At 52.2% G+C, this 15769-nt stretch overlaps 1 protein-coding gene and 1 long non-coding RNA gene across 2 annotated transcripts; both read left to right on the forward strand.

The window, feature by feature from the left end:
* Positions 1–1134: 1134 nt before the first annotated feature.
* On the forward strand, positions 1135–8100 carry LOC119098058 (uncharacterized). The gene is made up of 8 exons (XM_037220986.1): positions 1135–1143; positions 1381–1467; positions 2698–2828; positions 3709–3847; positions 4376–4528; positions 5657–5818; positions 7381–7546; positions 7715–8100. Exons 1-8 carry the CDS (start codon positions 1135–1137, stop codon positions 7945–7947), a joined length of 1080 nt encoding a protein of 359 aa, XP_037076881.1. The 3' UTR covers positions 7948–8100.
* A 931-nt stretch (positions 8101–9031) lies between these two features.
* LOC119099193 (uncharacterized) lies at positions 9032–10586 on the forward strand. The gene is made up of 2 exons (XR_005094325.1): positions 9032–9192; positions 9861–10586. It is a non-coding gene; the product is annotated as an uncharacterized LOC119099193 (long non-coding RNA).
* The last annotated feature ends 5183 nt before the right edge of the window (positions 10587–15769 follow it).

Below are 15769 nucleotides of genomic sequence, written 5' to 3' on the forward strand. Positions count from 1 at the left end.
GATCACTATTTCCTCCCCTCCTCAGCATGGACTGTTTCTGTTTGACCGATTGCTCGCGAACGCCGCATGTCAGTGCACCTTTGCTATACTTTCCCATGGAGGATATTTCAGATATTTTCATATTTCTCCAGAAAGTTTGCAAGGAAGAAAAGAAGAAGAAAATAAACAAACAAAAAAGCAAGAACGAATGACCCTGCATGGTGATAACAATATCGTTTGTTCGTCCGTTCGTTCAATATCGCTCGTTGTCAGTTCATTCCCTCCACGTCACCACGTCATCAGCGCCTCCCTCAGCACGGCTTAAAACGGCTGATAGCTGTCGTGACTTAGTCGCACTTGATTATATTCCCTTGTTACAAGCTCACGCCTTCAAGGCTATTACCAGAGCACGTGTGGCTTGGGAATAGCGAGCTTATTAGGAAAAAACCCGGACACCTAACTTCACGTGTTGTAGAGTCAGGTTAACGTGGGCTCCGACTCAGCCTAACACATCATGATTGTGACTCAGACCAGAGGAGACACACCTGGCAAGACTGGGCCACTTAGACTGAGGCCCTCAGTCAAGGCGTCATGACTTGTGCTCGCACTGGACTCAGTTGCTGGGCCTTGACTCATGTCCGGGTGCGTGACGCCGCAGCCGATGAGCCGGCCAGCTGAGTGACGACGCAGCGCCTCCAGCTGTTAATGCCCGATCGATGTTCCCGAGGCGGTGCGCCGGCCCGGCTTGTCGCCCCTGCTCCGCCCATCCACAGGTGCCGGGCGCCCCGTCACCGGGCAACCATCGACTGTCGGGCCGCTGTCATGCCGACGGGCCGCGGGCCGGCCCCGCTGCGACCTTGCCCCGCAGCATCGACTGTAACAGGCGGCCCATTTCATTGCTGTGGACACTGCCGGACGTGGGCGGACGGCTGGCCGGAGCGTCCCTCGGCGCCCGTTCGACAGTGCGCCTGTCCGTCTGTGGGGGTGCGGTGAAAGGTGGTAATTGTCAGCGAGCAAACAGGACGGACATGTGTGGGCTCTTCCTACCCATGTCGATATGACGTTCACGTGGATGTGAGCCCTGGCGTGGCGGGCAGCGCGCGTGCGGACGCCATCAATCACGGGTGGCGTAGTGTTGTGATCTGAGCAGCCGCCATGGTGCTAGTGAGGAGTGCTCGCCTCCGTAGGGACAGCGGTCAGCAGCAGCCGCACCAGCCGCTGCCGACGCCAGCCGTCGCGCCGCTCCAGAGCCTGGCAGCTGCGGACCCGAAACAGGCGACCGTGCTGCCGCCCAGCAGCGGTGACGCGCAGCCGCAGTTCCGGCCAGTGCCGCCGCCGCAGAACGTGCCGCGCGGGGCGGCCGGCCAGCCGGCGACGGATGGTGGCGTTGCTGTTACACAGGGGGACCGCGACGCCCAGCCGGGACACACGACGTCGGCCGAGCGTCCTGTCGCCACCCAACCCTCGCCGGCAGCACGACCGGCATCGGTAGGCAGACCACGGCATACGCGTGTCACTTGAAGCCCTTTATCTTGCTTGCTATGCCGGTGTTCGGAAGTGACACGCCTTCAGACGACTGCACCCTAAGCGCCGCGTATAGGGCCTTCAAAGGGCTGCCTGTGGCTTTCCTTAACTGCTTTGTTTTCTTGAGACTTGCTCGGAATAAGAAGATTTGGTTATCGACTCCGGACGTACGGCTTTGTGTCTGTTCGATCACGTGTTCGATGCGCCTTGTTTTGCACCACTCACAGTTCCAGCCTGGCAGCTCGGGATGTTATCTGGCTTATTGAGTGCTGGAGTAAAACAAATTGTTCCGTTCTTGAAAGAGAACGGAAATTATGTGTTTCTGCAGTCGTGATTGTTAACCATAAAAACAAACTTATGAAAAAGAAACACTTAAAACGTGATTCGTTCGAAAGGATTTAGAGTTCCTTAAAGGAGACTCTTGAGACTCTTGGGTGAAAAAACCTGCAAAGCAGGTGGAATCATCTTGTGGCCAACACTTTGATCCTTCAGTTACATGGCTTGTACTCAATTCCTGGCGGTGGCATAACCTCGAACGCAAATACGAGTGTAACAGCTGTTCTCCCTAGCATTCCACAGAGGTCTGTGGCAATGCGCGTCATAACGTCAATTGTTAATTAATGTTTTATCGTTTAGGAACGTCAGGGCATTCCTTAACAATAAATACATTCGGTCTCCCCATACCGTCATGAGCTTTAAAGGGCTTGGGCTCACATCCATGCTTGCGCTCTTCCGCACCTGGCATACCCCTGGCCGCCGTCCTGGCAGCGTTTGGAACCGTACCCGGCAGAGCTTCCGCAGCGGCCGCCGCTGACGAGGCCAGTGCTGCCGCGTGACCTGATCCCGCGCTGTTCCCCGATGACAGGCTGGTATCGCCGGGTGACCTGACCCCGCGCTGTCCCCCGATGACAGGCCGGTATCGCCGGGTGACCTGACCCCGCGCTGTCCCCCGATGACAGGCCGGTATCGCCGGGTGACCTGACCCCGCGCTGTCCCCCGATGGCAGACCGGTATCGCCGGGTGACCTGACCCCGCGCTGTCCCCCGATGGCAGACCGGTATCGCCGGGTGACCTGACCCCGCGCTGTCCCCCGATGGCAGACCGGTGCCGCCTGGTGGCCTGACCCCGTGCTGTCCCCCAATGATAGGCCAGTGCCGCCTGGTGGCCTGACCCCGTGCTGTCCCTCGATGGCAGAATGGCACGGCCGGCAGCCTGAGCGGCAGCTTCTCGGTACTGCCTCCGATCGCCGGCGGTGGCTCGGGTCCTGCTGGCTGTCAGTCCGGGCGCAGCGGCAAGCTCGGAGAGCTAGAGGAGATCACACTTAAGTGAGTAATGATGTCACCGGAATCCAGTGCTTACAGTGATGTCATCTACCTTTTCCTACAAAACTCAGCTCTCTCGTCCTGGCTCCATCACATGGAGGCATATGTGACAGCTCGTATCGCTTTGAGAAGGCCGCATTCCGCTAGGCAGAGGCTAGATGCAGCCAGACGCCTGAAATAATCGCAAGAAAATACTGTACATCCTGCATGCTTTTTATAGGTTTACGTTTTGCGCAGCCTGTCGATGAAATTCAGAAACTTAGATTCCCTGCAGACGATGATATTTGTACGGCATCGGGTCGCAAGAAATGGAAGCTATGCCCTGAACAAGATGAACTCCAACGGGTTCTGTTGCCACAGTCGTTCACGGTTTTATTTCTCCGGGAAAGAAACTCGGAGCTTCACCAGAAGCACATCTCGCCACCCCCATTGTGACCAGCTCTCGGGTATGCCCTGTTATTGATTGTCATGGATAAAAAGGTCGTTAGTCCCGCTTTGACATCTGTGTCACATCCATCTCACATCTGCACGGCGTAATGGACCTGGCACTCAATGACAAGATAGCCACAACAAGCCCTTTTATCGCAAGCGGTCAAGATCAAGTTTGAAAGGCGCAGCTCGTCGTAAATGGATATTCATTTGTTTACTCCGTACAAGTGATATTTATTAAATCCTTTTCGACTTGCCCAGATCTTTAAAATGTGTAGGCTGGCGTGTCTAGATGCCCAGCTTAAAGATGCCCAGCTGACCAGCTTATGACGGCCACATAAGATCATGACCCCAATCGTCAAACGTAGCGACGACCACATGAGATCATAACCCCAATCATTAACCCCAATCATTAAACGTAGCGGACCGAACGCCCTCTCTGATCGCGCTCCAGAAACGAGATTTACCGGAACGCCGAGCTGATCCAGGAGAGGCGCGTCCAGCGTCTGCTCAACGAGATGCGGACGTTGGACCGGGACAGGGACGGCGTGCTGGAGCCGATCCAGGTCAAACGCACCCTGCGCAAACACCAGGTCAGTCCGGCCACAGGCGCACGATCAGACGCCGAGGGTTGGGCCTCAGCGCACAGTCAGACGCCGAGGGTTGGGCCTCAGCGCACGATCAAACACCGAGGGTTGGGCCTCAGCGCACGATCAGACGCCGAGGGTTGGGCCTCAGCGCACGATCAAACACCGAGGGTTGGGCCTCAGCGCACGATCAGACACCGGGGGTTGGGCCTCAGCGCACGATCAAACACCGAGGGTTGGGCCTCACACTAATCAGATGCCGAGGAATGGGCCTCACACTAGTCAGATGCGCACACATGTCAAACTATTCCAGCAAAACTCGGGAGGAGCCGATGGCGTGCATCAGCCATGTCAATGGTTGATATTCTGTGCGAAACAAGGCAACGACGCACAAAACTGGGAAAATCCTATGGCTGGCAAATAGAACCTGAAGTTATCATCCAATCGTGCTTTCCTCGACAGCCTAGTTTGTTCCCGCGTTGACGACAGCTCGACTGTTCATGAGCTATATTCACTCCCGATGAACCGCTGCAGCTGAAGTTCACCCCGGAGGTCGAGGACAACCTGGTGCTGAAGTTCCAGCAGACGCCGAAGACGGTGCAGTACGAGAAGCTGGTGCAGTACCTGGGCCTGGTGAAGCTGGAGGCCAGTCGCACCATCGACGCGCCACCCGTCGCCCAGCACCAGGTGGGCGGCTGCATATCTTCCCAATTTGTGATAATTAACACGATTCATGGCGGGAGTAGCAGTGGCGGCATGCATGATGTGATGCTAGTGATATTATCGTAGGGGTTAGTATGTGTTGGCTGCGACAAGCGTGAATTAGCCACGACGATCGTGCAGTAGCCACCACAAGGCTGCAATAGTCATTACAAGCGTGTAATATCCACCACAAGCGTGCGATGATCACAAGTGTGCGCTAGCCGCCGCAAGCGTGTGGTAGCCACCACGAGCGTGCGGTAACCACCACAAGCTTGCACTAGCCACCGTAAGCGTGTGGCGGCGACCACACCACCACGTAGGCGTGACACTTCCATTGGCGGAGACGCTCCTACCGACCATGGGCTCAGGTATCAGCCTCGCAGCCGGGAAGCGTGAACACCGTCCGCAGATGGATGATCAGCCTCGCAGCCGGGAACGTGAACACCGTCCGCAGATGGATGATCAGCCTCGCAGCCGGGAACGTGAACACCGTCCGCAGATGGATGATGTTAAGTGGCCTCTTCAGGACGTCCCCCCAACTCGGCGCCAAGCCTTCTGCGACGCTCTGTCGGTGCAGGCGGTGCGAATTACGGTGCTGTAAAGATAGGATCACGCGAATGATTGTTGAATGACGCGGTATGACACTGAAGACAACATTGCCTTTTCAGTGGCGCAGCAGTGTCCCAGCCGTCGTTGTGTATTCCATTATATTTCAACCCGCTTGCGAATGACGGGCTGCAGTCGTTGGTGGCGACAAATCATTGATGAGGAGCACGTGCCTTGTCCTGTTCAGGCCGGAGTCCGCTAGCGTGCATGTGCATTGACCGTACCATGCAACTGTGTAACGTATGCACGTTGGCGATACGTTTGCACCTCCCATCCGCCCTGCACTCGAAGTGTACACCCCTCGCCGGCGTCACAGGGTCAGGGTCGGTATGTAGAGAAATGGAAGCTCGCTGGATTGATTAGAGAGCATGCATTGGGATTCCAAATTAGTTCCTTCTGCAAAACTTCCATGTGCCCCACGTCAAAATCTCGCCCATTGTACGCCCAATCTCCAGGTATGTGAGAAGTTGGACCCGTGCCAGTGAGGACGCGTTTGGCCGGCTTCAGGCGCTGCCGCGGCCTGGCCGGGCCTTCACCGAGCGCGACGAGCTCCTGCTGAAGGAGGACCTCAGCGCCTTCCTGCGGCCCCGGTTGCTGGACCTCGAACAGCTCTCACGCACCTTCTACGACCTTGACCGCGACCGCAACGGCTTCCTCTCGGCGGCGCAGGTCTGTGCGCCGCTGACCGCGTGACGGCCATGTTTCAGTCCTTGCTCGGCTTGTCAGAATGAGTGGTCACATTCTGACCAGCGCGAGCTCTGCAGGCGTTGTCGTAGCGTGACCAGCACGAGCTGTGCAGGCGTTGTCACAGCCTGACCAGCGTGAGCTTTGCAGGCGTTGTCACAGCCTGACCAGCGCGAGCTCTGCAGGCGTTGTCGCAGTGTGACCAGCACGAGCTGTGCAGGCGTTGTCACAGCCTGACCAGCGCGAGCTCTGCAGGCGTTGTCGCAGTGTGACCAGCACGAGCTCTGCAGGCGTTGTCACAGCCTGACCAGCGTGAGCTTTGCAGGCGTTGTCGCAGTGTGACCAGCACGAGCTGTGCAGGCGTTGTCACAGCCTGACCAGCGCGAGCTGTGCAGGCGTTGTCACAGCCTGACCAGCGCGAGCTCTGCAGGCGTTGTCGCAGTGTGACCAGCACGAGCTGTGCAGGCGTTGTCACAGCCTGACCAGCGCGAGCTCTGCAGGCGTTGTCACAGCCTGACCAGCGTGAGCTCTGCAGGCGTTGTCGCAGTGTGACCAGCACGAGCTGTGCAGGCGTTGTCGCAGTGTGACCAGCACGAGCTGTGCAGGCGTTGTCACAGTGTGACCAGCACGAACTATGCAGACGTTGTCACAGCCTGACCAGCGCGAACTATGCAGGCGTTGTCACAGCCTGACCAGCACGAGCTGTGCAAGCGTTGACACAGTGTGACCAGCACGAACTATGCAGGCGTTGTCGCAGCCTGACCAGCGCTAGTTCGGTGTTGGGTTGTGTGCTGCCGGCCTGTATATCTATCAGCCATGGACTGCGATGATGTGCCGACAGACAGGTTTCGTTGCCTTGTCTGTCATGTCTTCCTGAGGACTTGACTCGTTGCTGAGCAGCTGGACTTGACTCGTTGCCAAGCAGCTGGACTTTCCGCGCCGATTTACAGCCCGCGGGTATTTTGGCATTCGATCATTTTTCGTCTCGTTACATGCTCGTCTGTATAGCGAGATTTTATTCATATTTAGCCGTTTGACAATTTTCCATATGGTACTTGTCGCGTACGATACGGAAAATTTAAGAACAGCACTCACGTTTGATTCTACCCGCCTGCTGTTTTGACTTTCGTTTGTTTGTTTATTTCTTTTTTGGCAACTCGCCACCGGTACTATTCCGAACAGGCCAATGTTTGGAATTCTCCTACAGACCCTATAATTGCCTTCGAAGATCGCCGATCGAAGATGCCGATCGAAGGCCCATAGATGGGCCTTCGATCCTCTCTGTTCAACATTCTTCCTTTGAATGACCAGTGTTTGATTTTTCCTTTCGACGACCAGTTTTTCTTTCGATCGACTTCTATAACCTCCGCTGGTTTGGTGATGTGACGGACGCTGGCGATGCTCCTCAGGACGTTTGATCATGTGACGGACGCTGGCCAGCGTCCGTCACATCACCACCTGACGGATTTGATTTGGTGGTGTGACGGACGCTAGCGGCGCCCTGTAGGACATGTGATCGCGTGACGGACGCTGGCGACGTCCCGTAGGTCGAGACCGGTCTGCACCGCGCCGGCCTGGCGGACATGCCGTCCGAGCTGATGCGAAGACTCTGCACGGCCGCCGATCGTCAGGGCAACGGCCTCTCCAACATCGATAAGATCACCACCTACGTGGAGAGGTCTATGCCTGCCTTCAGCCGGGCTACGCTCCAAGGTTAGCCGGCTCTAAGGTGGTTTGTCGGTCACCGAACCGAATGTGGTCCTGTCTGTGATCAAAAGTCACGGGCGTTTCATTCTGTCCCATTTGTATTGACTTGCATGCAAAGTCTTGCACACAGTGTTAGCAGTGGCCATTCCAATGAATGGGTCGGACTGTCGACAGGGCTGGGGAACAACCACCACCCGCGGGCGCCGAGGGAGCCGGCGCCGGTCAGCGTCAGTACGAGGCCGGCTCCCATCACGTACCAGCCGCGTCTGACCCAGCAGGTTCGCGGCGCCAGTCCGGTGACGAGGGAGCCGGCGCCGGTCAGCGTCAGTACGAGGCCGGCTCCCATCACGTACCAGCCGCGTCTGACCCAGCAGACACGGCTGGGGTTAGCGGCGCCAGTCCGGTGACGAGCCTCCAATGCAGGCAACGACTTCGCTCTAAAACGCTGGTGAAAACTGCGTATGGGTTAGATAAGAAAACTCGATACGGTTTTATGTTACACATGTCTGTCACCCGTGACTTCGCCGTGTTAAAAGCCCTCCTAGGTAGAAATGGCAGGAAACCATTGACAGTTTTTAAGAATTCTTTTTGTAACCGTATATTTGGTAGTGGAAAGTTAAGGATAACCAGAAAAGAACATATATTAGGATCCCGGCTTACACTAACCAGGAAGCGTACTCAACCGGACGAAAATGTTGTTTTTGCTTGTTCAAAATGTCTGGAAATGTATTTTGAGCTGCTGAATGATGACTCAACAGCACGTTGTTTTTAACTGATGAAGGAGAACAAAGTCTCCCGTGGCTTCATTATGATCCCTGAACCATTTACCATGAGGTTACCTACTGATCAGACTTAAAACATGTTGTTCACATCAGCTCCCCTGCTATTATGGCATCCAATCACTAATACAACCCATTTCGATTTTTGAAGTTAGAATAAACCCATCACGGGGGTTTAAGTGATTTCATATTTGGAAAGTCGCGCCACTCTTTCCTTATATACACATACACACACACACACACATATATATATATATATATATATATATATATATATATATATATATATATATATATATATATATATATATGGAATGTTTCTTTTTGTCAGGATTTTGTTTTTACGCTTTAGTACTTCTGGAAGATTTTCGCCTTAACACGAGCCCAAAGGCAGGCGAGCACATCCAGCCTGGTGGCAGGCTTTACCCCCCCCCCCCCTAGTATCTTCGTCATAACAGCGTTTTAGCGCATAGTGGTGCAGTGAGAGACAGTGTAATGTCACATCAAAGTGACAACGTGCCAAGTAGTCTATATTTGTTGTGGCTGATAAACTGTGTTTATGATCATACTATTTGCTCGTTCTGGCAAAAAGGTGAAAAACATTGCGGAAAGGTCGAATCCCTGTAATCATCATAGTTCGGACCAGTGCTATTAAGCGATACCCCGCCCCCACCCCCCCCCCCCCCCCCCGCGCACAGGATGAGACTCCGCCACCGGCAAGCGCGGTGCCCGAGCCGGCAGCCGTGGACGCAGCGCCGTACGACACAGCGTACCCGCCGTCACCGCCGCCGCCCGCCTTCGACCCCGACCTCTGGCGGGTCGACTACCAGAAGCTGGTCAACACCTTGTACCAGAACGACGAGGAGGCCAGCGGTGCGGACGGGCGCGGCGGGGGGCGCCGACATGGCGAGCGGTCACCGCGGGCTGGTGCTCCGAGGGGTCACACTGGAATCTGGGGCACAACCTGACCTGAGAAAAACATTTTAAGTCAAAAAACGAAAATGTGCTTTCTACAGGCAAATTGTTTCGGGGAAAATTCCATTTTGTGAAGACTTGGCTAACCTCGCCATCGCCCCCCCCCTCACCCCCAGCCCCCCCCCCTCACCCCCAGTCCCCCCCTCACCCCCAGCCCCCCCCCCCCCACCTCTCCAGTTGCTCACTCGGCGGGCGGCCTGCCTGCCCCCTCCCCCACCCCAGATGTTCTGTCTTCTCATGACGGTCCGCGAGCGACGGACGTGGCGCGGTTGGCTCGACCTCGCGAACATGCGCCTCGTCTGGGAGAGTGCGACCACGCCAGCGCAGGAATCAGAGCGGTGCAGTCGTGAGGTTCCTGCAAGATTCTTGACATGTCAACAGCTGTCCACCGTCGCGCTACCCGACCATGACTCATCAGCAGTGCAGTTAATTAACATTATTCTCGAGCTTATTTAACGAACCTGACGCTGGCTTTTACATCCATATTTAGCATTGTTTTGTCGCTAAGCGCAATGCAATTTGCGGCACACACCGCCGCATCACGCACGGTGAGCTTCTCTTGGCAGGCTACATGACCCCGGACGAGGCGGGCAGGATCACAGAGAGCTACAACGTCATCTACAACCTGGGCATCCCCACCGACTTCATCAACCAGGCACTGTCGCAGGCCACGGAGCCCAACTACGGCATGATTCAGCTCAACATCTACACCGACGTCCTGATGAGGCTGTGTCTGAATGTGTCGTAATCGCCTCCGATGGGACTGTGGCGCCAGCGATCCCTCGATCCATCGCAGCTGAGATCGCGTGCATCGCCGAAGGGCGGAAGCCGCTCGGGCATTGTGTTTTCTGTTGAACACAGGGTTATCAATGTGCAGGCCCACATTGTTTAAGTTGCCGATAGCAGAACAGCTTTACATCAGCGTTCCCTGACACACGACACCCATCATTTACACCGCCAGCCAACAAGCCGGCTGAGCCATGGTCGGGACATGTATCACCTTACTAAAGTATTGTGGTGTGCGTACTCTACCAGGTACATTCTGTCAATTCGAGTCGGGGAAGCGTGACTATGTTATGGGTACTTGTGTGATCACTGCCGCAACAGCCGGTGTGTTATAATTCTGGCTTCTGTACACGCGGTGCGTGAATATAACTGTGTCTCGCTAGACTGAAATGAATCGTTGACCCACTTGTGGTTCATGGCTTTTCAACAATTCGTCAACAATTTGTCAACAATTCGAGTGCATTCTTTTTGCAGCGCTTGCATTCAAATAAAGCATGTATTTTTGAGATGGCGGAATGTTTTCGATCTGTTCTAGAAATACAGCGTGCTTCTGAACGGTACATGTGACGACACGACACGGGCCGGTGTTGGCGGCGTGCCGCCCGTTTTGAAAAATCTGTTTTGGATGGAGTTTATCATGGATATCGTGGATGCCATCGAAGTCAGGCGCAGGAAGACCAATCCCACCATGGATGGACGGAGCTGAAAATATGCGGTGGGTTTAGTGGTAAATTTGTGTATTCTGCTTACCTCCCGAAACGAATGCTTACGTATTCGTGCGCGTTGTACGATCGAACAGTTCCAGGACAATGCATATAAGAGCGTAATACGAACATGAAGTAGATTCGGCCGCTATCACCTTCGAGGTAGTCGCCCTGTTTAACGTGACACCGCCCCCAGCGCTTCTGCCACGCTTGGGGCGCTGCGCGTTGTAAGCCCGTACTGTAAACGTGCCATGCACCGTCTGCCAATAACACTGGATCCCCAGCGCGGTGAAAACAGCAATACTGCAGCCCAACCTTATCTCAAGCGAGATGAAGAAGCTTCAAGGAGCCAAATGCATCGAGTAAGACGGGTGGGAGCAGCACTGACGCTGGTGCAGCTCAAACATTCACGCGCTTTCACCGCACAGAGACATATCGGCACCTGTTTGTGGCCCATGCTTCACGTTTCCGGCAATCGTCGCCAAAATGGTCGGCTTGCGTTGGCGTACGACAAAACACTGCGAGAGAGAGAGAGAGAGAGAGAGAGAGAGAGAGAGAGAGAGAGAGAGAGAGAGAGAGAGAGATAGAGAGAGAGAGAGAGAGAGAGAGGGAGAGAGAGAGAGGGAGAGAGAGAGAGGGAGAGAGAGGAGAGAGTAGAGAGAGAGAGAAGGGAGAGAGAGAGAGGGATGTATATATATATATATATATATATATATAAATGTACGTGTGTGTAAATATACATACACACACACACACACACACACATATATATATATATATATATATATATATATATATATATATATATATATATACATTTCAATTAATGACATCTGTTTAATGCCGTAAGGTACTCTCAAATCGTACCAACGTTCAATGTCAATGCCGTGCGCAATGACAAATTGCCAATTGGGGTCAAACCATCAGACCAAATTGCACACCCTACTCCAATTTCCTTTTTGTCTCTGAATTAGGCCACAGTGCCGCACTCATCGACCCGGAAAATGTGCTGGTTTGCGACAGTTAAGGTGTTATGTGGCATGCGAGTGGCGGTGTGCAAACAAAAAATGGACTCAATTTGGCGCCGTGCCACATTTTTCCACTCCGCTTTTTTTCATGGCACCAATGGTGACATTGACCAATGTCTGCACGGGGTTCAGTCTAAAAGCAAACTGCTTTCATTAAATGCCTAAAAACGTGCTGTAAAAACAACGATATGTGAGGTAACTGTAATTGTGGTGTAGAAAATGCGTGTGCTTTTATTAGGACTTCCACATGTCTTTTTATTATTAACACGCGCTCGGGACGGGGATCAATTAGGCCACTCTCCCTTCCAAAGGGTTCCAAAATAGCTTTTGACCGGTGCAGCGTAGCCGCTCTAATGTTGGTAGGTGCATGGCAATATGCGACGATCGTACGTTTCTATGGGGAGGTAAACATCCGGTTACATCAATGAAAAATTTTTGGCTCCGTCACCCCGCGCCAAACTTTGCTTACCTGTAGACAACTGAATAACATGTCTTAGACAATTCTTGTGGAACCGTTTAAGCTAATGCGACAACGTAATATTGAGGGGGCACCCGCATCTCTTTACTTTTCACTCCTGGTTACATCAGACGCGTCCGATTGGATCAATTATATGAATTTTCTCGAAATCCTTCTAAACAGTTCAGAATTTTGGTTTGAGGCAGCAGAGACCCTGCGGGGGAAATCTCATTTGACTCCATGCTCACCATTATGAACGAAATAAATTTAGATTGACTTACTTTTTCCAACGGGTGTGTCCTGTTCTGCAGTGTTGGCAACGCATCAATGTGTCAAAACATTTGTGTAATATATGCTACGGAAGCTTGAAAGAGTCTGTTGAGACAAACACACATACGAGCATTAAGTTGTTATTCCAGGAATTGAATGCAATGTAATGCTATAACTGCTTGCTTCCCTATGGCGTTTTACTATGGCGACATCCTTCGAGGCGCACTTTGGGTTTGGAAATGAGAGCATCATATGATCCATTTGGCGCACTGGTCCAAACTTCAACCAATGCACTTCTCGGCCGTTGCCCACTGGGCCAATCACAAGCGCACCAGTATTCACAGCAGCAATCACACCAGTAATCACAAGCGCACCAAGAGCACCGATTTATTCGTTCCAGTAGAGGTGCTTGCGGTAGTTGTCATGACGACGGTCGTCGCAACTGCAGGGAAATAGCGTAATGCTGTTGCGAAGCGGTGACAGCGAAATTGGACCAGAAAATAATCAAATTGATATCTTTGCTCTGTCTTGATGGTGCTGCAGCGGTACTACCCAGTGCTATTATTGGACGCAACTAATCTTGAATTTTAAATATCATATTTTCTTTTCAAGTATGCCCCTAGGTGTGACACTCCCTTTGAACGAAACCATAAATCTGTGAAATGCTTTCTTAAACAATTAAATAATTGAGGTTAGGATTACGACTAATGCTAATTAGCCTGGGCCAGTACCAAGGTGGGACCACGGTCAGAACCAAACTGCTCTTTCATTGACGAACGTGCTTTAAGCGGTAGTTTTCGATGCTCCTTTCGGATTTCTTGACCACAGCAACGTCAGCAGACACCTTATTTGGACTTCTTGCAGGTCAGCGGAGGTCACTGACCTAAAATAACCCATATCAGCCGTTTCTTCCGACCGGTGCGGCGCAACTGATCCAACCGTTGTGATCTGAAAGGAACAGCAGTGAAATGTTGCTTAGAGGATATGCCTAGGGTTAAGGCAGCTGCATGAGCAGGCCTTCAGGTATTTTCGATACCGGTCTGGAGTTAGACTTTATTTAGTCCAAACGTCAGCAGGTAATTTGACCAATTCTATCTCAAAATTTAACACCAGGAAGTTTAGACACAAGCCTTTCCACCTTGTGAGTCTAGGCGCTTCTGGTTTTCTTGTTTGGTTTTATCTTAAGGGTCATGTTGACCCATCATCTTCCCTACCGAGCGCGTCGCAATCAGCCGGCCACCTGCGCGTTTGTCAACTTGTTGCGCGTCTGAGGTGCGCTAAATGTCCATGAAAAGGATGAATCCTATGTTTTGTAAGACATCTTAATTTCATGTGGGCGAGTTCTCCCTCAGCGTTACAAAATAGTAACAAAGCAACCTACAAAGTAAGTTTCACTGACATGCGTACGATTGCGCAAACTATATGATAACATTTTTTTTTGCTGCACATGACAATGTTCTTCTTCTTTGCGATCTGAAAGCTTCGTTTAAACCTGAATCTATGAATTCCCTGGAAATCGTAAAAAAATGCAGCTAAACATTTTACAATATAATGACCACAGAATTCAAGATGAAACCAAAACTTTCCTGTATTTTTGCCGCAAAAAGTGTAGGGGAAGTGCAGGCGTCAAGACATATCAGAACAACAGCAACCTTTTTACTAATGAGAGCCGACATTTATCCGAGTTAAGCTGTTTGTGGCCGATATCTAGGCCTCAGGTGACATCTTTGAGAAAAAGTTAGTGATGTGGCAGTCAAACATCGTTGCCCTTCTATAAACTCGTTGGCTGCATCGCGCAGAATGCTAGCAAAAGAGCTGTATTGCTGCGAAGACATACCAATCGTCGTAGCCGGAGCCCAACTTTGGGAGAGCTGAGCTCGACTAAAGTTATACTGACCACATTCGTGATGTGGCGAGATGCGTAGTGGAGGGCTCGCCCTCGAGAGCAAGCGTTCGTATATGGGTGGCCGAAGAGGACCATTTGGCTGCTGACTTGACGGCGTCAGTCTGATCAGGGGCTGCAGTCGTGCTAGTGCACGGCTATTCCGATGCTATTCCGATGAGGCCCCGAGGCAGAGTGTGCCTGTTAAACCTTCATTACAATATACGTCATGCAATAATGGATGGTGGTTCGGGGTGTTAGCAATAAATCATTTTTAGTACAGAATCCGATTCAAACTTCGTCCCAACGAAATTTGTGGTTTCTGCTCTTTGTATTGTATATCCCATTTAATAGCTGAACCGATATTCTGGAGTAATGGTGCCACTCCAAAAATAGCATTATGTTGTCCGATTTCATTTTCTCATGAGATTATACCGCAAAGTAAGTTGGGTTCTAAGTAAAACGATGCCAGGTTCTTGGCTTTCCAAGGGTAGCGGACAAAATGACGCTCAGCATACAAATGTCCACGAAACCAATGAATCTGTGGCGTTAGTACCGTGTTTTGGTTGCGGAAATAAGTGCCTGGGGTTATGTTTGGTGGCGAAAGACGTCTTATGTAAAATGGTTCAGCCCCCATTATCCAAAGTTACCCATCATTTAAATTAATAATTTTGAGGTTGAGGGGATCAAGTTGCCCCACTGCATCTTCCATGTCAACACCACCACGCAAAAAGATCAATTAAATTAGTCAGTGTGTGATGGTTATCTTTTCACTACGCTTTTTTGCATTACAGCCAAAAAAAAAAAAAAATCGGGGAGCCAAACCAACATTGGGAGAAGGGCCCAACTCAACATGGAGGGGGGGGGGGGGGGGCTGGGGCAAGGCACTCACAAAAGAATACAAATCGAAAGCCGTAACATAGACTCCAGTTGGACTTAATGGGCCCAACTGGAATAGGGTTGCGTGGCCCACCGTTCGGTACTGGGGGCCCTGATTGGCACAGGACCCTTCTATTACCTGAGCATGAGCACTCATCATAACTTGTCAGGTTTCTTTTTATTGTCAAAAGGCCCCAACCAACGCGAGAGGCCCTCTGCCATTCGGGCTCCCGTCTCCATCCTTGTTGAGCAAATCTTCCCTTGACCGATTCGAGGCCCCTTGTTGACACAGAACGCCTGTAAGGCACTGCGTGCCCCTGAACGATACAGGAGCCCTACCAATGTAAATCACGGGCCCGGCCTTGTACTTGCTTGGGAAATGGGCCACCGGAGCTCAGATCAACATGGGGACAACCGCTCATTGTTCGTGATCTGTGGCCGAAATAGGGGAACACTCTGTCTCAGGAGT

This window comes from Pollicipes pollicipes, unplaced genomic scaffold (assembly GCF_011947565.3).
Source record: "Pollicipes pollicipes isolate AB1234 unplaced genomic scaffold, Ppol_2.1 Scaffold_4740;HRSCAF=5597_pilon_pilon_pilon, whole genome shotgun sequence".
Classification (NCBI taxonomy): Eukaryota; Metazoa; Arthropoda; class Thecostraca; order Pollicipedomorpha; family Pollicipedidae; genus Pollicipes; species Pollicipes pollicipes.